This window comes from Cervus canadensis, chromosome 14, assembly GCF_019320065.1.
Source record: "Cervus canadensis isolate Bull #8, Minnesota chromosome 14, ASM1932006v1, whole genome shotgun sequence".
Classification (NCBI taxonomy): domain Eukaryota; kingdom Metazoa; phylum Chordata; class Mammalia; order Artiodactyla; family Cervidae; genus Cervus; species Cervus canadensis.
Window position 1 is genome coordinate 1,746,473 of NC_057399.1, and position 22,672 is coordinate 1,769,144.

At 41.9% G+C, this 22,672-nt stretch overlaps 1 protein-coding gene across 1 annotated transcript in view; it reads right to left on the reverse strand.

Annotated features, from left to right (window-relative positions):
• The window catches only part of LOC122453251 (integrator complex subunit 9), a 120,782-nt gene that overhangs the window by 64,848 nt on the left and 33,262 nt on the right, over positions 1 to 22,672 (reverse strand). Inside the window, exons 2-5 of the mRNA XM_043487166.1 lie at positions 17,468 to 17,595; positions 8,422 to 8,482; positions 5,186 to 5,248; positions 614 to 753 (exon numbers count right to left, since the gene is read on the reverse strand). Coding sequence (XP_043343101.1) covers positions 614 to 753; positions 5,186 to 5,248; positions 8,422 to 8,482; positions 17,468 to 17,595 — 392 coding nt within the window. The remainder of the gene's footprint in view (positions 1 to 613; positions 754 to 5,185; positions 5,249 to 8,421; positions 8,483 to 17,467; positions 17,596 to 22,672) is intronic.

Here is a 22,672-nt window from a genome sequence, read left to right on the forward strand (position 1 = left end):
GTCTTGAGTTTCACTCTGTCAACACTACAGACAACTTCATCTACATACTCATCCTGTTTTCTACCAGCCATCTCTGTCTTTTTTCCTTTTACTGGCATGTGGGATCTTAGTTACCCGATCAGGGATTGAACCTGCGCCCTCTGCAGTGTTAAGTGTGGAGTCTTAACCACGGGACCACCAGGGAAATCCTGCAAGCCGTCTCTGTTTATAGTCTGCACTGAAAGGGAGGGAAATTCTGAAAGCAAAGTAGTAAATTTTCTTTTTTTCTTAAATATGCTGTGTTCCTTTCTCCTCCAAAGCCCTCTGCATTGCATCTCGGTGGCACCTACTGAATGATACCTCCTTTAATTAGTGTTGTCTGCACAGAACAGTTGTCCCTCTCTTTCCATTTTTCTAAGAAAGACTGAACGACCACTATTCCCAGCATCCATTTCTAGGCAACTCCAACGAACACTTGTTTTATCTGCAGAGTTGTCTATTCATTCTGTTCCTCCAGGTCAGCTGCTCGGGAGCAAACCACGGTGCCTCTGGGCACAGCACTCTATTAACAGTCACTGCTGAAGGGAGGAGCTCTCCAGCCGCTCACTCACAGCTCCAGAAGAGATGCCCTCACCTGCCGATCTGAACGGTGGGCTCCGTGGCGTAGACCGTGCCTGTGAACCCGGTGTGCTCCGTGATGTAGGGCAGGGCCATCATGCAGTGATAGTTAGAGATGAGGATCACATCCACTGTAGACAGATCTATCAGCTCGGTCTGAGAAAAAAGGGGAGGGAGTGAGACGTGTCTGTGCTCCGCACACAGCTCAGCACGATGGGGCTGAAAAATGACACTGTCAGAAGGCAGAGTGGCTGTGGTGCTACAGAATAATGATGCCGCTCCTCTAACGTTTCTGGTCTCTCGCGCGGGGATATTCCCCAGTGCCGACATGGAGCAGCAGGACAGGACGGCTGCTGCTTTTACCACAACAGAGTTCTGAAAGGCAGACCTATGAGGATAAATGACAACGGGACACTTTAGCCGCCGCTGCCTGCCAGGTGGAGCCAGGTAACAGGAAGCAGCTGAGAGGGAGCACCACACAGGAAGCAGCTCTTCAAAAGTCCAATGGAGGAGACAAGTTTATTTTTTCTCGAGGTGACTTTAGACCACTAGTGCTGGATAAAGATCCCCCCCCCAAATGTAGTGGCAGAGTCATAAAAGGAGGTTATGCTCTTGTACTCTACCCTAATCATAACCCTCAGCCTACCATTTACTCCACTATTAATGTCATGTGAATAGGGAAAAAGACAGGTTGGCAGGTGAGGAATAATGCTACTCATGTTGAGTAAATTTTATGAAAACTTTTAGTAGAAGGGAATGATTTTTACATAAATTTAAGCTCTACCTGCCTTTTTAAAAAAATTATGAAGTATTTTTGGGGGGGGGGGCAATTGCTTTTTTATTTTTTTATATTTACTTATTCATTTGGCTGTGCTGGGTCTTAGCACATAGGATCTAGTCCTGTGTGCTAGACCAGGGATTGAACTGGGGACCCAGGCATTAGGAATACAGATTCTTAGCCACTGAACCACCAGGGAAGTTCCCCTACCTGCTTTTTAAGACTCAATTCTCTTCTTCTGCTACGCCCTCCTGATTTGCCCAGATGAAAGGAAGCACTTCTTCCTAAGAACTGCCAAGGCACTTTGTCAATATCCCTCTTAAAGCAGTTACTATTCTTTACTATGGTGGGCACCTCAAAGGATGCCCTTGTCTCCCCAAACTGGAACGTCTCTGAGATAAAAAATCCTATGGGACTCATCTCTGTCCCCTTCAAGCTGTGGCAGCCAGGACAGAACAGGCCTCGGTGCACTGTTGCTGGAGGAATACATCACGAGAAGTGGCGCCCTCCGTGGAGGCGCCACTGTGAGAAGCTAGCCGCTCTGATTCAAAGACATCTCCTCAGTCTCTGAGCTCTCCCTCACGGAACTTATCCCACAGAAACTGCATGGGGCAGTACAGACAGCATGGGGTAACTCAAGAAAGAGTTTTAGTTAGGAGACTGGGGCACAGAGCTACTCTGTCCCCCACAGACTGGGACAAAGATGTCTGTGCCATCTTTGCAAATGACAGAGACAGCACACCATTTCGGCTGTGGGTATTTTCTGGTTGAATGACTTTATGTGTAAAGTAAATTGATTTAATAAAGCCACCAAGGCATAATCAGCTTCAGCTCCTTAGGACAGAAAGGAGATTAGAGTCAAAAGCTACTCACTGCCAAGGCAATGGCAATCTGTGTGAATAAAATGTCTAAGGACCACAACTTAATTCCATGTTGCATACTGCACTTCCAAGACTATATCCTCACATAATGAAGGAAGGTCTACTGGTCCTATTTCTCACCTCCTCTCCAGAACCATTTTTAAACAAATGAGAAGGTTAAGACAGAGAAGCAGAGTGACAGGTACAGAAGAAAACAAGGAAAGGAGAGTTGAAGCAACAGTAAAGGCCAAAAACTTCCCTCCCTTCCTTCTACCTCTTCAGAAACTGGGTAGGTATATTTGAAATTTCTCTTTAAGGATGTAAGAATCAGCCCACAGAGTCTATAATGATAAGAAATCTGGTGAGGACAGCTGGGGGACAAATATATATATATATATACACATGTATTGCCTGTATATATATCAAAGACTGCCTACATAAACAATTTTCTGAGAAATAAATTTAACATCCAAACTATGTGTGTGTGTGTGTATATATACACACACACACATTTACTTTCACTCAATGATATCCCATAAAGATTATTTTTAAACTTCTTGCATACAGATACTTTGGTTCTTTGTGTTTTTGTGCATGTGTGGGCTCAGATGTGTCTGACTTTTTGCGACCCCATGGACTATTCCCGGCTAGGCTCCTCAGTCTATGGGATTTCCCAGGCAAAAATACTGGAGTGGGTTGCCATTTCCTCCTCCAGGGGATCTTCCGGACCCAGGGATCAAACGCGTGTCTCCTGTGTCTCTTGCACTGGCAGGCAGATTCTTTACCAATGTGCCACCTGGGAAGCCCAATAGAGACACTTGGGTTCTACAGACCATGAATTGGATCAAAACAATCATAATTTATTGGCTGCTTACTATACTGTCCTAGACTTTATGCACAGTCTGTGGTGCAGACTTTGGGGGAATACAAAGATGTTTAAAGTAGCTGCACTAGATTATAAATTCCATGAAGACTAGAATTTTAGTTCTGTATGGCTCAGCCACAAGTCAGCCAAGGCTGGACTGTGCAGTAAGTCTCTCTCTCCTGATTCAAAGACTCTCCTATTTTCTCCTGATCGTACAATGCCCTGGTTTCCCTTAAAACAGTAAGTACTACTGATCTGTCATGGGCTACCCTGGTAGCTCGGATGGTAAAGAATCTGCCGGCAATGCAGGAGACCCCAGTTACATTCCTGGATAGGGAAGATCCTCTGGAGAAGGGATAGGCTACCTACTCTAGTATTCTTGGGCTTCCCTAGTGGCTCAGCTGGTAAAGAATCTGCCTGCAATGCAGGAGACCTGGGTTCAATCCCTGGGTTGGGAAGATCTCCTAGAGAAGGGAAAGGCTACCCACTCTGGTATTCTGGCCCGGAGAATTTCAATGACTGTATAGTCCATAGGGTCGCAAAGAGTTGGACACAACTAAGCAACTTTCACTAACATGTCATAAACTACAAATTCTGATGCAAGTTAAAAAAAAAAAACCCTATGGCTCTAGAATCCTACATATAATACTGCTGCTTTTAGCTTGGCAAAAGTGAACTGTGGAATGATGACTGTCTAATTTCAAAGTTTAGCAGGAGTCTATGGAGCAAGTCAGAAAGACCCCAGAACCCCAAGCCAGGGATTCTCCGCTGTTGGTCAAGCTGAAGGTTGCAGCGGTCAATGCCACAGGCAGTAAACTGAAAAATAAAAGCACCTGGGACTAGGAATCTTTGGAGAGATGGGGGACTGGCCCACCAGCTCCTAAATGACAAATGAAGATGACAAAATTTTATCAGCAGTTAGGGAGAGCTCAGGATTTTGCTGTCCCCTTCACCCTTGCTCCTATCACTTCACCACAAACTCTCTCCCTTATCTGCCAACTTCAATGACCATGTCCTTCTCTGTTTTTCTTTGCTCTGGTGTCCTAAAAGGTCACCTCACATACTTCAAAGAGAGAGAGAGAGAAAGTTTATCTGAAGGGTATCAACAAAGTTGTAGAAATGGGAAGAGAGATAGGAAGAAAGGACAAAACTAAGAGACACAGCACACCCGCTTTCTTTTCTCTCTGGCGCTGAACTGTGAGTCAGTTTGACAGGCACTGACACCCCAGGGGACACGGGAAGAGCAGAATGGTGCTTCTCAGTGATTTCCCCAGGAACCTGGACAGGCTACTGGCCTCCCCACGGCTCTCCTGTGTGCTGAGATCTCCGCCCAGGCCACTCTGGGGATCAGGCCTGTCAGTTGAGATGTTTCCTTTAAGACTAATGCAAACTGATCTTTGTTTCCTTTAAAACAATGGAACTGGACTCAGACACTTATAACAAGTCTCATTGTGATGATAATATATAAGCGACAGATATCCGTGACTCAGTTCAGGATCTGTGAATTTCAAGCAATATTTCATGTGCTATTAAGTCAGCAAGAAGTTTTCCAGTTTATTGTACTAGCGGAATAACAGCAATTCCCAACTACTCAAGACTAGAAAAAGTGTGGCTGACCTAAGACAGGGGCATTATCCAGTGGGCCTCCTGCAACCCTGGATGTGAAATCTGTAGATATGGAGGGCGGCCTCTATTCATTGTACCCCATCATATTGGATGCTTGAGCATCTGTGGATTTTGGTACTCACGGGGGTCCTAGAACCCATCCCCTCAGAGACTAAGGGATGACTGTAATTACAGAACTGAAAGACTTCGGTTATTCTTTACCTTGCTCAACACTATGCCCCAGTGTGAATGCCAATGGGGATTACAGAAAGAGCTAGGAAGGAATGACTTCAGTGATTTATGGACAATTCAAAAAGCTCCTAAATGATCGAATTTTAGTTGTATAACAAAGTGCCTAGTATAAGATTCATTTTTGATTTGAAAATAAGAAGTTCAGCCCCTTGAAATTATTTCTTGTCTTCACTCTGAGAGATGATCAGATATGCTCTGTTCCTACGAGAAGATTCACTTTAATCTTACCTCTGGTAGGCAGAATTCAGGTACAGAATCCACAAATACATGACCTGAGCACTCCTTTAGCTCCTGAAAGACATGAAAGAAAAAAAATTCTAGGAAGAGATGGTCAATAAACACAGTGCCGAAGAAATTCCATCCCCAAACCAAACTCTCTATGAAATGCTGCAGAAGGCTGGAGTTGGAGGAAAGTGGGAAGGTTATTTAGATCAACTGGTTCTTGTTTAAGCTTAGGGCAGCTGAACATTTTATTCAGTATTAAAAAAATCAGGGCGCGCATGCACATTTCTTGATGCTTCTTCAAGGAAGCCATGTGTGGACATATGCTGCTTACACAACTCCAACCCAGAGCTTTCCAAACAATAGTTATATAGACTACACCAGCAATAAATATCAGAATGATCCAGAACAGTGATGGAAGTAGACTCCTGGGTCTTACCTAACATCTAAGGGATCAGACATGGGACCTGTATCCATGACAAGCATGTGCAGTGATTCTGTTCTGCAATTAGATTGGGAGTCCAGAGTGCAGATAAATGAACTGGAACCCCCTTCTCCTTCTACCAAGGTTTGAGGGGCAAATAAGGAAGGAGATATAGAATACAGGATAGGGATTAAATCACCTCCATACCACCATTCAAAAAAAAACCAGTATATTTATATACTGCAACTCCCCACACCGCCCATGACCTACAGTATTTAATAGGCCTGTGTTACTTCAAATTCTTTCACAAACAGACCTTGAGAAAAGGGTGTGTGAAAGCTTTTAAGAGAGGTGCTAAAAAAAAAAAAAAGAAAGAAAAAAAGTAGCAGGAGGAAGGGCAAGTGATAAAGGGCGAAGAAGCTGGCCGATAATAGATGTGTCACATAGCCACGTACCACTGTGCGCAACAGGGAGACTGAGAAATGGTATCAAACGTACACCCAGGAGTGATTCTACCCAGAGGCAAGGGACCTGGGATATTTATACAGCAACTGCTGCATCTAGGGTAGCTTCAGGAAAAAACTGTCAGGCAAAGCCATACAAGCACCAGCAGCTGGAATTATGACAGCGGACACTGAAGCGGCTGGAGTGGGCCCCCAGGAGGCCAGCAGAGGTGCTGTCTTCTCGTGATGACACTGTACTGAGATCTATGCAGGAGTTTATGCTCCAAAGTTAAAGCTGTCTATGACTCTGTAGCAAGATAGAAATCTTGCTGTTTTTCCCAGAAAGGGAAAAATACAGTTGGAATTGTGTTCCACTGTGTTTTCATTAGTCACTGAACATAAATTTCTGTATAGTCATATATCTCTACTTATACATTGGAGTTGGAATGATTTTACTCTCAATCTTTACCTGAAAATGTGGCATTAACTGTCTGCTCTCTTCCTTTTGAATTTTACAAGTCTCCTATCAGAAGCTTAGAGAACATTTCCTACTCTTGCCTTCCACTGTAAACTCTGGTTCCTCTCCTTATATGACTACCATTTAACCAGTGAAATGCCGAGCCAAAAAGAGACTGAAACCATTTGTAATTATAATATACCTGCCAGTGAAAAACAAATGAGCAATTACGGTTAATGGATGAAGACCCCCAACTCCCTCGGGATGAGATTGAAAATGATTAAAGACAAATCATGGGAAATTTCAAAGCACTGTCTGGCCTTTCATCGGCTGTGTAATCTTCCCCACATTCTCCATGCCCTGCCATGCATCAGGGTGCAGGGTCTGCCTACCTCGCCTGACAGAGCCTCCTCTGAGATGCTCATCTTTCCTGGCCTGGAGCAGCGTATTTGCCATTCTGAGCACTTACAATGTCACTGTATTTTATTCGCCACTCCCTCCTAATGAAATGCTCCCACAGACACATGCAAGTCATCTTGCTCACAATGCATGGGTAATGGGATGCTTCTGAGCCTTTCTCTGGGAACAATGATTTACAGCCAGCAGGAGACACAGGCTGAAATTTCATCAGGTGCATAGGTTCTTGAATGTCACCTAATTTTATAGTTAGGCTATGAGGGAAATCTGATTTCAAGTCATGCATCTGGCCTGCACTTGAAGCTGGGGTGAGGGGGCAGGTACAGGAATTAATTCTGTAAAAAGAGCTCCTCTTCATTTAACAATATCTATGAGGAGAAGGAAATGCCTCATTCAGATGAATCATTTTAAGGATCCTCACATTCAGTCTTTTAATTATGAAACTGGGGAGAGGAAGAATGACACGGAGGTCTAAGAATGGCGTGGATAAGCTTTACAGTGTCTAATCTTCCTTTATCTCTGACTTTTTCTCAGAAGAAAATTTGGCTAGGTAAGTTTTAACTTTTGTTTCGTATCTCTGGTCTCTCATATGGAACTTAAATGCCTAAAAATTGATCTGAGGAAGGGCATACCATGAAGACAATCTAATGGCAAAAATTTAACAGCCTTGAAAAAAATAAAAAGTGATTTGAGTCATTCAGTTTAGGCTTAGTTAGTGATTAAAGTTATTAATAGAACTCCAAATTCCTAGATTCCTGTTAAAAGAACCATGTTCTTTTTTCACAAATTATAAGAGTGTCCAGGCCAGGCTACCACGATCATAGATCATAGTCTGGAAGGCCCTTGTGGTCACGTTTACCTGAACACGTGTTTCCCTCTCACGCCCCCCGAGCACACGGCCTAAAAGTGAAACACTTGGCTCCTCAGTCTGTTCTCCACACTGCAGCCAACGGTCTGCGCAGAGGATGGCCCTGCCTGCAGCAACCCTCTCTGGCCCTTCATTACCCCAAGAAGAAGACCCAAACTTCTGACAACGCCCTATGTGATCTGACCCCTAGAAGAGCGGTTTAAAACTCAACAGTGTTTGGTGGGCTTTAAAGTTATTTTTTAAAAAAAAAAGTTCACTCCTTATAGGAAAAGTCAGTATAGCCTCAAAACGAAATGAGATGGATGGAATTCTCTAACAAGCAATGCCACTAAAACACTCATCACAATTCTAGAAATAATAGTTTTCTTTTTGGGGTGATAAAATGTATTTCCAGCTGAAGTCCCTAGATTTTACATATGTGAAAACTGGATCTGTGTCTGAACACCAAGACTCCTTAAAAAGCTCTTAAAAACAGTTATTACCAAGTACTGAAGACTCTACACGGGTCACAGGAGTTTTTAGGGAGAAGACAAAGGGGAAGAAATGAGTCCATTAGTCACATTACTGTCGGGTGGCTCCAGAATGACAAGATGGCTTTCCAGTGGGTGTAGATACACTTCAGCTTATCATTACCTTGTCCAAGAAAGCGTTTCCATCCTTTAGGGACCAGCCAGGAAGATTGGACAGTCTAGGACTGCAAAACAAAAGATTAAATTATCCTAAATAGGTTATAATCCTCAGTGATTTCATGGTGACTGTACCGGCTCCACAAAATGAAACAGTTTGAAAGGAGTGGCAGCAAGGCTCACCCAAAATAATAATCAGAAAGATGAAAAGTAACCAAGTGGTATCAAGCTTAAGAATTACATGGCAATGGAACATTAAAAAGCCAAAGAGTTCTGCCCTCAAATGGAAAAATTAAAAGAGTGCTATGCAGAATAATAAAGAGAAAAGGAAAGATGAGGCACGACAGCATTGTATAGTTTTCCAATCACTGGCCCTGACTTCACCTTGGTTGCATTTGACAACAAGCCTGAGGGGAAGGCCGAATGGGACCCTCATATTGCGGAGGACAAAACAGACTCAGAGAGGTCAGGTGTCTGTCAAGAACACTTAGCTGCCTACCAACCAGAATTTACCACAAGTAGAAATCGGAATTCGGCTCAGAGTCACCTCTGTATTCATTGCTTAAATGAATTAGTCACTTGTTACCTGTGCCTTGAGTGTCCAATTTTGGCAAATGAAGCTAGCTTTTCTCAGTGTTATAAAATCTCACCGTATCTCAGGGAGTAATTTCTAGAAGGTGAGGTTAATTTCACATATACGTTATATCAAAAAAATCTGAACCAAAAATCATTCACTTTGGCAAGCTCAGAATTTAACTGAGTGCTATGAGCTGACCAGAAGAATTACACTGGAGGCTGAAAATGCAAACATGTCAGGAGAAAAAAAAAAATGTTGGTAAAAAGAAAAACTTGACCAAGGTGATATGTGAAGAAAACACATCAGAAGTACAAGGTAGATTGCAAAAGGATTTTAGCACTTCAACACAAAATTAAATTTAAAAATAAAGGGCAAAGTATGGGTGTGGGACTAAAAGACTCTATAACCCAAAACCAAATTGATATATAGTACTTTATCCTCTTGCTAAACTGATTTTTATCAAATTCTGACTTGGTAATTAGGTGCTAGATACGAAAGTCAAATTGAAACAAATAATGGGAAATATCTGCCAATCTTCCAGGAAAGATTAAAAACCTGAATAATATATATATGCATCTGATTTTAGCAAAAAAGGTGAGAATTTGACATAATTCCTAGGGCTACAGTCCATGGGGCCTCCAAGAGTTGGACACGACTGAGCAACTTCACTTTCATTTTTCACTTTCACGCACTGGAGAAGGAAATGGAAACCCACTCCAGGATTCTTGCCTGGAGACTCCCAGGGACAGAGGGGCCTGGTGGGCTGCTGTCCATGGGGTCGCACAAAGTCGGACACAACTGAAGCGACTTAGCAGCAGCAGCAGCTAGTTCACAGAAAAGCTGTTAAGAACATAAGTACAATGAAGTCCCACATCCCCTTTGCCCAGATTCTCTGTTTACATTTTGCCTTTATTAGTCAAAAGTGAGAATTCTGAATTTCATTCTTGAGAATGAAAATTACTACTAGGAGAATCAAATTTGACTGGCATAAATTAAATGTGAAAAGCTTTTTTAAAAAATGCTTGGCGTTTTCTCAGAAAAATACTCTATTACCATTAGATGTTGAATTCCCATCTCATTTCATAGTCACATGTGTACCTTCACTTAGAGACTTCTTAAAAATATTTACTATCAGATCAGATTAAAAAACCAAGCATTCTAATAAAAGTGTAAAGATAGGCCAGTCTCAATACTATTCTCATTTCACGCACGTGGACTCTTTACAAGAAGGTTATAAATGTCCACTTCCCTTTACAAAGAGAACTGGATCAGAGGACTTGTATCCTGTTTGTTCCCTACTGGGCACACACAACTCAGCCTTCAAATTACAGATGATTGATTCAATTAGTTTTGTCCTCAACAAGTGATTAGAAATGGTATGCTGTGCTGTGTTCAATCCCATCTGACTCTTTGAGATCCCATGGACTGTAGCCCGTCAGGCTCCTCTGTCCATGGGATTTCTCAGGCAAGAATATTGGAGTGGGTTGCCATTTCCTTCTCCAGGGGATCTTCCTCATCCAGGGATCAAACCTGGGTCTTCTGCACTGCAGGCAGATTTTTTTTTTTTTTACCGTTGTGAGCCACCAGGAAAACCCATTTACTGCTTATTAAAAAATAATTTTTTAAAAAGTAAAAATTTCAGGTATTACTGTTGCTAAACATTGTTTATAACATCAGAGACTTCTGTGAAATATCTGGAGTTATTCTGGATTTGAGAATTGCCAGTAGATGGGACTGAATGCTCAAAGAAGAGCCTGACCATGGTGTAATAGCGCCAAAGACAAAGGGCCACAGAAATGTAGCCCCAGGTGGCAAATGGATGCTGACTACAGAGATGCAAATATTTTGTTTTTAGGTCCAATTAAGTTAATGGCTAAACCATGAAGAGCTAGTAAATGTTAAGCTACGAAAGAGGAAGACATGTACTACTTTGTTCTTAATGATTACTAAATTTGACCGTGTAAATTTTTTGAACAAGGAAACAAGTCTCTTCACAGAAATCTACGTTAAAGAAACATGGGCGGTAATGATATTAGAAAAATTCTGATTACAGATGAACACATCTTTGTACCCACTATTTAACAATAATTTCTATGGAAAAAAAGGGTGGCTTTAAAAAATGTTACGGTCAAAAAAATATGTATACAAAAATCTTTTTTACCCCCAACTAATAAAAAAAAAATAAAATTAAATTAAAAAAAAAATCTTTTTTAGTAGTTTTTAAAATAGGTAAAGTATTCCCATAAGTAACTAAATAAATAACCTAAGGTCTTTAAAAATAACCTATTGTCTAGAAAAATAGTGAAAGGTAGAATGAACATGATATGCAATTCATTTTCTTTTTATATGTTTCATTTTCCCATTTTCCTACTTTGAAATGCATTACTTTTATAATCAGGAAAGAGAGAGGCATAACTACATTCATTCATTCAAAATATGTTTATAAAGGCTTACTCTTGATTAAAATAGGCAAAGTAGAGGGATATGACAATAACTAATCCTTGAGTCTGAGGAGCTTGCACTGCAGTAGAGGCAGACAGGAACCAGCAATCACAATGGAATAAACTAAACGCTCTGACAGGGACAGCAGAGGCATTATGTTCATACAGGAAGGGCACGTGTGACAGTGTGCAGAGGTGTGGGAGAGCAGGAACACAGAAGAGGAACGCGGGGTGAAGGCAGAGGTGACTTTCCAGAAGGAGGGACAGGGAACGGCCTCATTTAGTGAAGTGCTGAAGGGGGAATGAGGTATTCATCTTCACTTGTTCGTTCACGAGTCTTGATTTTTGGGTCAAGCACTCAGAGGCTGGTGATACTGACCACGAGCAAAATGTGCCTGTCATCCTGACAGGGTAGGGAAAACTGATCACGTAGCCACACACACGGAGAACAAGCTGTTACGAACGATGAGGCCGCACCGCACAAAGTCTCCTAACACGGGAGTGGTCTAGGCGGTATCAGGACCCCTTGAGTCTCTGCTGATCGAACTGCAATCTGATGTTGGGAAGTCAAGGGGAAACAGGTCAAGGGGCAAGTGTGTGTGTGTGTGCGTGAGGTGATTTGTCCCTCACTGTGTCCGATTCTTTTGTGATCCCATGGACTGTAGCCCACCAGGCTCTTCTGTCCATAGGATTTCCCAGGCAAGAATACTGGAGTGGGTTGCCATTTCCTCCTCCAGCGGATCCTCCCAACCCAAGGATTGAACCCGCATCTCCTGTGCTGGCTGGCGGGTTCTTCATCACTGAGCCATCTGCAGTGGGATCAAGGGGCAGGGTTTGGAGGGAACAGAGCAAGAAGATAGCTACAAAGCCCAATCACTCTCACCAGCCTTCAGGATGCATGTCTTAAAAAAGGGTTATTCAAATGAAATTTCACGGAGAGTCTCATATACACTACCCTCCCCCTCAACCAACGAAAATGCCATCTCTCTGTCCTTCCCATGTAGAAAGGGGTATCAGAAATGATTTGAGAGAGGAGCTCCTGCTTAGTAGGTAGGCTAAGGCAAAGGTGGGATGGGGGGAAGGGTGGAGAGCCTTTTGGCTGAAGGAACAATCTGTGTAGACTGCTCCCAGGCAGGAGAGAAGTCTTTGAAACTGAAGGAATACAAAGAGCAGGAGACTAGAAGGATATCAAAGGTACCAAGAGGAACTTGGTACTTAACCTAAAAGCAATGAAAAATCCACTGAAAGATATTAAACAGATGAGAGACGAGATTAGATCAGTCTATTAATAAAAGGGGATTCTGGAGAAAACTGACATCAAGGGCCCTCTGATAACATGTACCACCATTTGTGTGGTAATTCTACCAAAAACAGTAACCTCAACCTCATTGTGAAGAATCATGAGGCAAACACAAATTGAAAGATGTTACATAAAATAATTGGCCTGTACTCCTAAAAATGGCAAGGTCATCAAAGACACAGAGCTATGAAACTTCCAGACTGAAGGAGATTAAAGACATGACTGAATGCAATGTGTCATCTGGATTGAACCCTGGACCAGTAAGTTACTTTTTTTTTTGCTATAAAAGGCATTACAGAGAAATATGAGCTGGTATATCCTGGGAAATATAAATAAGGTGCTAAGTTGCTTCTGCCATGTCCGACTCTTTGTGACCCCATGGACGGTAGACTGCCAGGCTCTTCTGTCCACTGGATTTCCCAGGCAAGAAAACTGGAGTGGGTTGCCATGCCCTCCTCCAGGGGATCTTCCTGACCCAGATACTGAACAGTGTTTCTTTTTTTTTTTCCTCCTATTTTTAAAATTTATTTTAATTGGAGGCTAATTACTTTACAATATTGGGGTGGTTTTTGCCATACATTGACATGAATCAGCCATGGGTGTACATGTATCCCCCCCATATTGACCCTCCCTCACACCTCCCTCCCCATCCCATCCTTCAGGGTGATTCCAGTGCACCAGCCCTGAGCACCCTGTCTCATGCATCGAACCTGGACTGGCGATCTTTTTCACATATGGTAATATACATGCTTCAATAGTATTCTCTCAAATCATCCCACCCTCACCTTCTCCCACAGAGTCCAAAAGTTTGTTGTCTTTACATCTGTGTCTATTTTGCTGTCTTGCATATAGGGTCATCGTTACAATCTTTCTAAATTCCATATATACGCGTTAATACACTGTATTGGTGTTTTTCTTTCTGACTTACTTTGCTCTGTATAATAGGCTCCAGTTTCACCCACCTCATTAGAACTGATTCAAATGCATTCTTTTTAATAGCTGAGTAATATTCCATTGTGTATATGTACCACAGCTTTCCTATCCATTCTTTCTTATCCATTCGTCTAGGTTGCTTCCAGGTCCTGGCTATTGTAAACAGTGCCGCGATGAACATTGGGGTGCACGTGTCTCTTTCAGATCTGGTTTCCCCAGTGTGTATGCCCAGCAGTGGGATTGCTGGGTCATATGGCAGTTCTATTTCCAGTTTTTTAAGGAATCTCCACACTGTTCTCCATAGTGGCTGTACTAGTTTGCATTCCCACCAACAGTGTAAGAGGTGAACTGCGTTTCTTAAGTCTGCTGCATTAGCAGGCAGGTTTTTCACAAGTAGTGCCATCTGGGAAGCCCAACATAGCTCAGACACTAGGATGATATCAATGTAAGTTTCTGGATTCTGATTACTGTGCTGCGGTTATGTAAGAGAACGTCGTCTTATAAAACAGGAACTTGAATATTTAAGGGGCAAAGGAGCATCATGTCTGTATCTTTCAAATGGGTCAGAGAAAACTTGTGTGTGTGTTAAGAGGAAGTGATATAGTGAATGTGATAAAATGTCAATAACTGATAACAATAATTGGGAATTGTTTGTACTATTCTTGCAACTTTTCCATAAATCTGAAGTAACTCCAAAATAAAACATTACACAAAAAGAAGACTCTGGATTCAGAGAGCGGCAAGAACAGAATTGAAGAAACTGGTTAGAAGGCTTCAGCAGTAATGCCTGTAAAAGAGGATGATGACCACCACAGTAGCACTTATGAGAAGTGACGGGATTCCAGCACTATCTAGGAGGTAAAAAATGACAAGGCTCAATGAAAGAGTTGGCTTCTCTGGTGGCTCAGTGGTAAAGAACCCACCTGCCAAGGCAGGAGACCTGAGTTCAATCTCTGGGTCAGGAAGATCCCCTGGAGGAGGAAATGGCATCCCCACTCCAGTATTCTTGCCTGGGAAACCCCATGGCCAGAGGAGCCTGTCCAAAAGAGTTCATGGGGTCGCAAAAGAGTCAGACATGACTTAGTGACTAAACAAAAACAGCAACAACAAATGAAAGGCTGGATGCAGGAAGGGAGAAAGGGGGCATCTGGGTGAACTCCCAGTTCTCGGGCTTTTCTATCAGGATGCCCTTTCCTAAGACAGGGCAGCAATGGGCGGGACCAGGTCTGGGAGGGTCGGTTCTCCTCTTCTGGACCAAGTCTAATCACGATCTCAGTTTGGGGCATGTTGAGTTCTGAAGTGCTTTCAAAGGTACATCCAAAGACAGAAGCCAAGTGGGCATTTAGGATTTATGAATGTGGAACTCAGAAGGGCATTATTAACTGAAAAACATACACTTGTATGTGAACGTCTGGATGGTATCAAGGCCCTGTGCATTTATTAAATTCCCTTGGTGGGGGCTCTGTGGCTAAGCACTGAGTACTTTAGAATTCTGATGTGTGATGGCCAGATGGAGGAAACTGAATCTCCAAAGGAGACAGGAGAGGAAGAGTCAGAGGAGTAAAGAAAACCAGGACGGCATGATCATGGAGGACAGTGATGCTAAATGGTCGAGGAGAATGAGGATGACAACTGAGTATCACAGCTAATGACAAGGAAGTCATCTGTGATTTTACTGAGAGATGTCCTGGTGGGTTGTGTGGGCAAAGCAGACGGGAGGAGCAGGAATGCTGAGGGGACAGTGGAGTGGAGAAAAGGTTAGAAAGGTATTTTTAAAAAATTTTAAGTTAGAAGTGATTGAGCATAATTAAATGGGGAGGAATGAGTCAAGATGAAAAGATTCAAGATAAAGAAAAGATTATAAAAGTGAAATGACTCAGAGGCGAGAAGGGTTGGGAACCAGAGAAGATAAAGTGATTCATTCATTATCACAAATATTTACTGAGCAGCTACTGCATACCAGGAACTATTTTAGGCACTGGGGATACAACGGAGAGCAAACAAAATCTCTGCCCTTATAAAACTTCGCTTTCAGTAGAGAAGACAGACAATATGTAAACCAAATATGTCTGTATGATATAACGAGAAGTGCTCTGAAGACAGACAAAGCAGGATCAAGAGGTGGGGAGGGACTGGGGGAAACTATTAATATTTCAGCCAAGCAGATCGCCAAGATTCTGAGCAAATGAAAACACTTTTTGTGAGGGACTGCCATGGGCTGCTAATCATCCCATTAGTATAATGTCCCTGTGAGAAAAAAACAGTGACAAGGAGAAGAGGGTAGAAGCAGATTTTCTATCGACTTGAGAATACAGAACTGGTTAAAGACGGGAACCAACAGGACAGGGAAAACATGTAGCGAGGACTGTCTGCACGATCCAGGGTTGAATACCTAGATGATTCATGACCCTACAGAGCATGCGGGTCCCCTCGTGGGAACCCTCAGCATACCCTGCATTTTGTTTTCTTTAGTAATTACAAACACACAGACAGTTGTTTTTGTAACACAAGTATAACTAAATCTTCAGCAGTGTAATTCTTTTCCTCCTGACGGACTATAAATTCCGTGAGGAAAGAAGAGCTGTCCGTTCTTGTCTGTGTCCTGTGGGCCAGGCCACTGCAGACTGTTAACATCAAGGGAACGAACATTTTAATCACCTGAAGGACACAGACAGCGATACTAGGTTATTTTAATAAGGAAAAACTTGTTCATCATCTTTGTCAAGAAATATATGTGACACCTACAGCTCTTGAATCAACTCTGAATATATTTCTCTTCTCTTTCAGATAGTATCAGTGGACAGTAAATGTATTTCTAAGTGCTGGGTGTGATTATAACTGAATTTTATCAGTTATGCATAAAATGTAATCTGGAATTATCTTTGACCTTGTCCCCATCACCTTAACTTATGCCTTGGTTGTTGTTTAGTCTCTCAGTCATGTCTGGCTCTTGAGTCACCACTGTATGCCTTATCTCAGAAAAAAGTCAATCCTTCACTTTTAATTATATTTTTTCTAGAAGGTTACGGGGTTATCATTATGAATAATGACTGCAGACAATGAAGTCTTGAGCAGTGAATGAGAACACATGAGCTGGTTTACCTAGCTTGTTATGCTTTTAAGTCCTTAAATCTGCTTGAGATAGCTTTGTGTTTCCCTTCCTTCATGCAGTATCACTTTTTGCTACTGGGACTGTATCTGCTTCTAAAAGGATCTGCTGCTTTTATAAATTGCTGCTCCTAAATAGCAGCAAGGTGGAAAACTGATCTCTTAGACAAGGTCTTAGTAAGAGTCAATAGTGCTGCCTGTAGGCTTGGGGTAATCTCTCTGCTTTAAGACAAGGACTTTGGCTTCATATATGATTCTGTGATATCTACAGATGATCAGTATTAGATACTAGTAGATATCTAATACATAGATATCTACCAAAAACAAATGTCAGGCTTTATGATGTCAAGTCCTTGCAAATGATTCTAAAATTCAATTCTTGGGACTCATCAGTTGACCATTTATCAGTTCCTACATGAATTAGCAAGAAAGATGAAATATACATGACCTCACTTGCACTGAGCAGTTGCAGGAACATTTCACAGAAGCTCAGGAGAAGTTATAATAAAGGAGTCAATCAATAAATCAATACAACACTTTGCATCAACCCAGCCAAAGAATACTACTTTAAGAAGGTTTTTAAGGGAAGAAAGTAAACTCTGGAGCACACACGAGCCATTGCCATCTTGATGCTACTGGGGACCATCTTTCAGCCAACTGCAGCTCATTCCATTTCAGATGCGTCAGTACATACCTTTGAACAAGTGGCAAAGGAAGGAAGTTGAGGGTGGAAGTCATGTCCAGTCCACAGTCCAGCATAATGGTGGTTGACTTGAATTTGAGCACATTGCATGGTAAGGTTGGGTGCCCTGACAGGCAATACTGAAAAGAAAAAAAAAAAAAAACCAAAAAACTTTTGTCAATAATCAGTTACAGAAGAAGTCTCAAAAATACAGTGAATCCAATACTTTGGCCACCTCATGCGAAGAGCTGACTCGTTGGAAAAGACCCTGATGCTGGGAGGGACTGGGGGGCAGGAGGAGAAGGGGACGACAGAGGATGAGATGGCTGGATGGCATCACTGGCTCGATGGGCATGAGTTTGAGTAAACTCCGGGAGTTGGTGATGGACAGGGAGGCCTGGCGTGCTGCGATTCACGGTGTCGCAAAGAGTCGGACACGACTGAGCGACTGAACTGAACTGAAACAAAGCTGACCACCTTCTCTCATTACAACAGGGTGTAAATCCAGCTAACTTTCTCTGTGGTTTCCTCCCTATCACAGCTCTGGATACCACCTCCCCTCACACTCAGCATTCTCTACCTCGGATCATACCCAGTTCTTTGTAGGGTACCAATTTACATCTCAGGCAAGCAGAGTGTCAGAGGGGCCGAGGTTATTCCAAATAGATGGTTTCCAGGCTGCAGTTTTCCGCCCCATTCTCCCATGACACATTCAGATTTTCACTATCCCATCACACTTAAGTACTGTGTGAGAGTGAAAGAAAGTCAGAGTCGCTCAGGCGTGTCCACTGGGTAAAGTCAAATTAAATTCTAAGCTGGAATCTCAAACTGTGCTACAGGTTAAGTTTTCTCCTCTGTAAATAAGTCAGGTGACTTTCCTTTAGGAGGAAATGATTGGGAAAGGTAAACAAACAAGTATTAGGGTAATGGCTCCTAATGGCTCAGCCGTGTCAGGACAAATGACCTCCCCGATGTGCAGATAGCAGACTGGAGTGATGACCACCAATTCCCAACCAATCAGCAGCCTCCTGCTTGTGGCAGCAGACCTCAGAAGTCAAAGGGACATGAGCCACCAAGGTGTACTTGAAAGAGAGTGACAGGGCAAACCAACACGCCGACTTCACTCTTCACGTCTTCCTCAATGGAGTGGAGATGACAGATACACCACACTGAGAATTATTTATATGCGGTGGACTCTGTGTTACCTTTCGTAATTTGACTGCTGCTCTGAAGAAAAAAATTAAAGAAGAGGAAAAAGACCTTTCCTCTCACTTTTTAAGTCATCCTATAGAAGCCTGTCTTGAACAGCAAAGTCCAGAAAATGGAAGGATCAATGTTCTTCATCTCTGGACAGACACATTCTTTCTTTCTGATTTAAGTAAAAGTCAGGGTAAAGCAGGACTTCCCAGGGGGCACAGTGGTAAAGAGTCTACCTGCCAATGCAGGAGATCCGGTTTCAATCCCTGGGTTCAGGAAGATGCCCTGGAGAAGGAAATGGCAACCTGCTCCAGTATTATACTGGAGAATCCCATGGACAGAGGAGCCTGGTGAGCTACAGTCCATGGGGCTGCAAAGAGTCGGGCGTGACTGTGTACCCACACACACAGAGTAATGCAACATCAGTGCTGCTCCCACGTGGCCGCCACGGCTCAGGCTGAGTCTTTACAGCTACTGGTTGCTCTGTTGGTTCTATCACTGGATACATTTCCTACTTTTCTCCGGAAGACAGTACAGGAACTGATGAGTTTTTAAAACTGCAGTTTCTAAAACTGATAAGGCCGAGAGCCAAGAAATTTTGGGTATTCTGCAAGCTTCTTTTCTGGCCACCGCTGTGTGGCTTCCAGATTTTAGTTCCCCAACCAGGGATCGAGCCCAGACCCCTTGCAGTGGAAGTGTAGAATCCTATCCACTGGACTGCCAGGGAAGTCCCTTGCAAGCTTCTTTATTCCAAGTTTATATAAGATAATTGTATTTTTCATTGTATAATTCACAACTCATGGCCTAAAATAGTACAGGGTTACTTACAATAAAAACAGTAGCAAGAAAGTACTAAAAAAGTCCAGGAAGCATGATTTGGGTAATTATACTTTACCTGTAAGTTCATTCTTTAAGAGCTATCAGAACTATAGAATATATTTTCCAACTAATCAAGACAGAGCTATCCACCCCTGTCCTTTCTCCATCTGTTTCCTATTGCCAGCTTGGTCTTCAAACTTATCTAGGAATCATGTATTTGTTAAACATAAACTATCTCAAAATGAACACAGAGCGACCTGTTAAAGCTGTCCCAAACATAACAGAGGTTCTAATGAGAGTTCTCCTACAAAAGAAAACAAACAAACAAACAAACACATATTCAGAAAAACCTAAAAAGAACTGGAATGTATCTAATGGTTATTTTTGGGTAGAAAGATTAGTGTCATTTTCTTCTTTCAGCTTTTTGCATCTTCTCAATGTTTGACTATCAGCATTTACCATGCTTTTATAACCAGAAAAAAATATATAACTAAAACAAAGCTGAAAATTTAGCCAGCCACATCAAATGACAAAATCTTTTTGATCTTCATCTTTAAACCATGGATAACAAGCTCCAGCAGAAGACAGAAAATGGACATGGCAAAGCTGCTGCTCAGATTTCAGGCAAAGGAAGTTAGCCATCTAACTGCTCCTGTCATCCAAGGATAAAAAAAAGGCAAGGACCACTTTATAAAGGCCATAACCGATTGTAAGACATTTCCAGAGCATCTACTAAGAGTGCCAGACTTTGATGTCAGTAGCTCCAATTTTATGAGTCAGGAAATAGAGCTTTTTGCACAGATGAAGGGGCTGAGAAGAGAGCCAAAGACACACAGCAAGTTCTCCAGACTCCAGAGATCTTACTCCTGCTTCCCAAACTGCACTGCTCACTTTGTGAGGGTCAGCTCAGTCTGCTGAGACAAGAGTAACTGTCACCAGTCAATGAGCCACCTGGCAAGGTTCCCCAAGTTTCTCTGCTCCACTGATGCTCTCTGCCTGTTTCCAACATGCAGTTGTGAACAATCACCAAGTAGATTATAATCCAGTAAGGCTTAGGAGAGTAATGCACAAAAACAGTAAGTGATCATGTGATTTTAATTTCATAATTAGAAAAAGGATGACAAAAAATTGAAAACTACTCCTCACCAGTGTTTTTACAGGCCCTGACTTCCATGTTTGTAAAAGCTGTAATTTCAGGGCACTACTGCCCTGTGTGCTGCTGACGACTTACAGCTCTGTGCTCTTTGTCTGTTGTTGCAAAGCACTTCATCTCTACTGGCTGCCTAGAAAAAATACACCGTCACTTGTTTAATCCTGCTCTTGCTGTTGAACAATTACGGTCGCTTTAGGTTGCTCTATCACAAACATGACTGTGGTGTTAACTTTAGCGCTCAAGGCTTTTTCCATACTGGACCATTTCTTCCGAGGATTCCCAGAAGTGGCATTAACTAGGTCAAAAAAATATAAGCATTTTATGGCTCTTGAAATATGCTGCCAAAATGTTTTCCAAAAAAGGCTGTGCCTATTTACAATGTCATCAGTCACACAGCAGAAGATCCATTACACTGCTTAGTCCCATTAGCACTACGGTCAAAACCGTCTGGAATCTACCAAAACAGAAGTTAGTAAACGTCAGCAGTGGCTATCCAGGAGCAATTAAATGACCCTAAACAGGAAATCAACTACTTGATAAATGCTTTAATTTTGAGAGGCAGTTTGATGAAATGATTTAAAGCAGGGAGTTTGAAGCAAAAATGCCTAGGCTCAAAAACTAGTCATGCTCATTATTAACAAGTGATTTTGGGAAAATTACTTAACTTTGCAAAGATACAGTTTCCTTATCCACAAGATTCAGTAGTAGCAGCTACCCTCCTCAAGTTGTGAGGACTAAATGAACAGATACAGAACCTGACATAGAGTATGTATCCGTTGTTGCTATAGTTACAGAAGGGGTTGAAGGGGCTACCAAAAATTTTTTTTTGGGGGGGGGGGACACCTAAATTTACAGCATTTTAAAGAAGAAATTCTATTTCATTGTGGCATTCACTAATGTTTTAGACATCTGTGTATCCCACGAGACTAGGCAGGGACATCCCTAGTGGTCCAACTGGTTAAGAATTCACCTGCCAATGCAGGAGACATGGGTTCAATCCCTGGTCTGGGAACTAGGATCCCACATGAGCAACTAAGCCCACAAGCCACACCTTCTGCAGCCCCCGACTTGTGCAACTAGAGAAAGCCTGCAAAAAAAAAAAAGAAGAAAGCCTGCATGCAGCAATGCCGACCCAGCCCAGCCAATGTATAAACACCCAGCACAGCCGATCAATTAAAAAAAAAAAGACTAGGTAAAGGGAACAAACAATTTTACAAATATTTTTCTATTGCAAGTTTTCCCTCCAGGAAGATAACAGTTACTTCTGCAAAAGTGAATATTCTAGCAAACATAAGGTTTTATATGTTTTTTTTTTTTTTAGCATTGTTGACATTTTGGGGGTACTTTTTTTTTTTAATCAATTATACTTAGTAAACATATTTCCAATTCTCTTACTTTCCTTTAAAACCGTTTTATTATGGAAAATTTCAAACACATAAGTAAGCAAAATTAGTAAAATAAACTCCCATCACTCAGATTTAACAACTGTCCATTTTCTGCCCTTGTCTTCATTGCCTTCCTTTTGATGTTGACACACTTCTGCAGAATAGCTACTGTGCTGACAAACCAATCTGATCTCTGAAAATACTGTTTTCATAAAGAGTCTTAAATCTATCTCTTATCCACAACTGAGACAAACATGATTCCATTTTTCTAAATGTCACAGCAAAATTCATTAAACGTAACTTCTTCCACTTGAACTCATCTTTAGTTTTTAACACCTCTGAGTCCTGTAACAATTTAAATCTATTTCTGAAATCTCTATTTTGTCCACTGTCCTTTTTTGGTTTTGTTTTCCGTTTTTGCCCTCAATGCTGTAGTTTTTACTACACTGAAATATTTGAAAACAAGTTAGAATGAAGACTTCAGTACTAAGATAGTCTTCCCAAGGATCTTAATGGCGGCTACATTTAATCTGTGTATTTAGGGAATGCTGCCATTTCTACTATATAATAACATTTTTCTGAGCCAGAAGCAACGCACTGATTTCTCTTTAATTTTTTTGTTCTCCCTTTACATTTTAAGATGTTTTATTCCTTTAGTTCAAA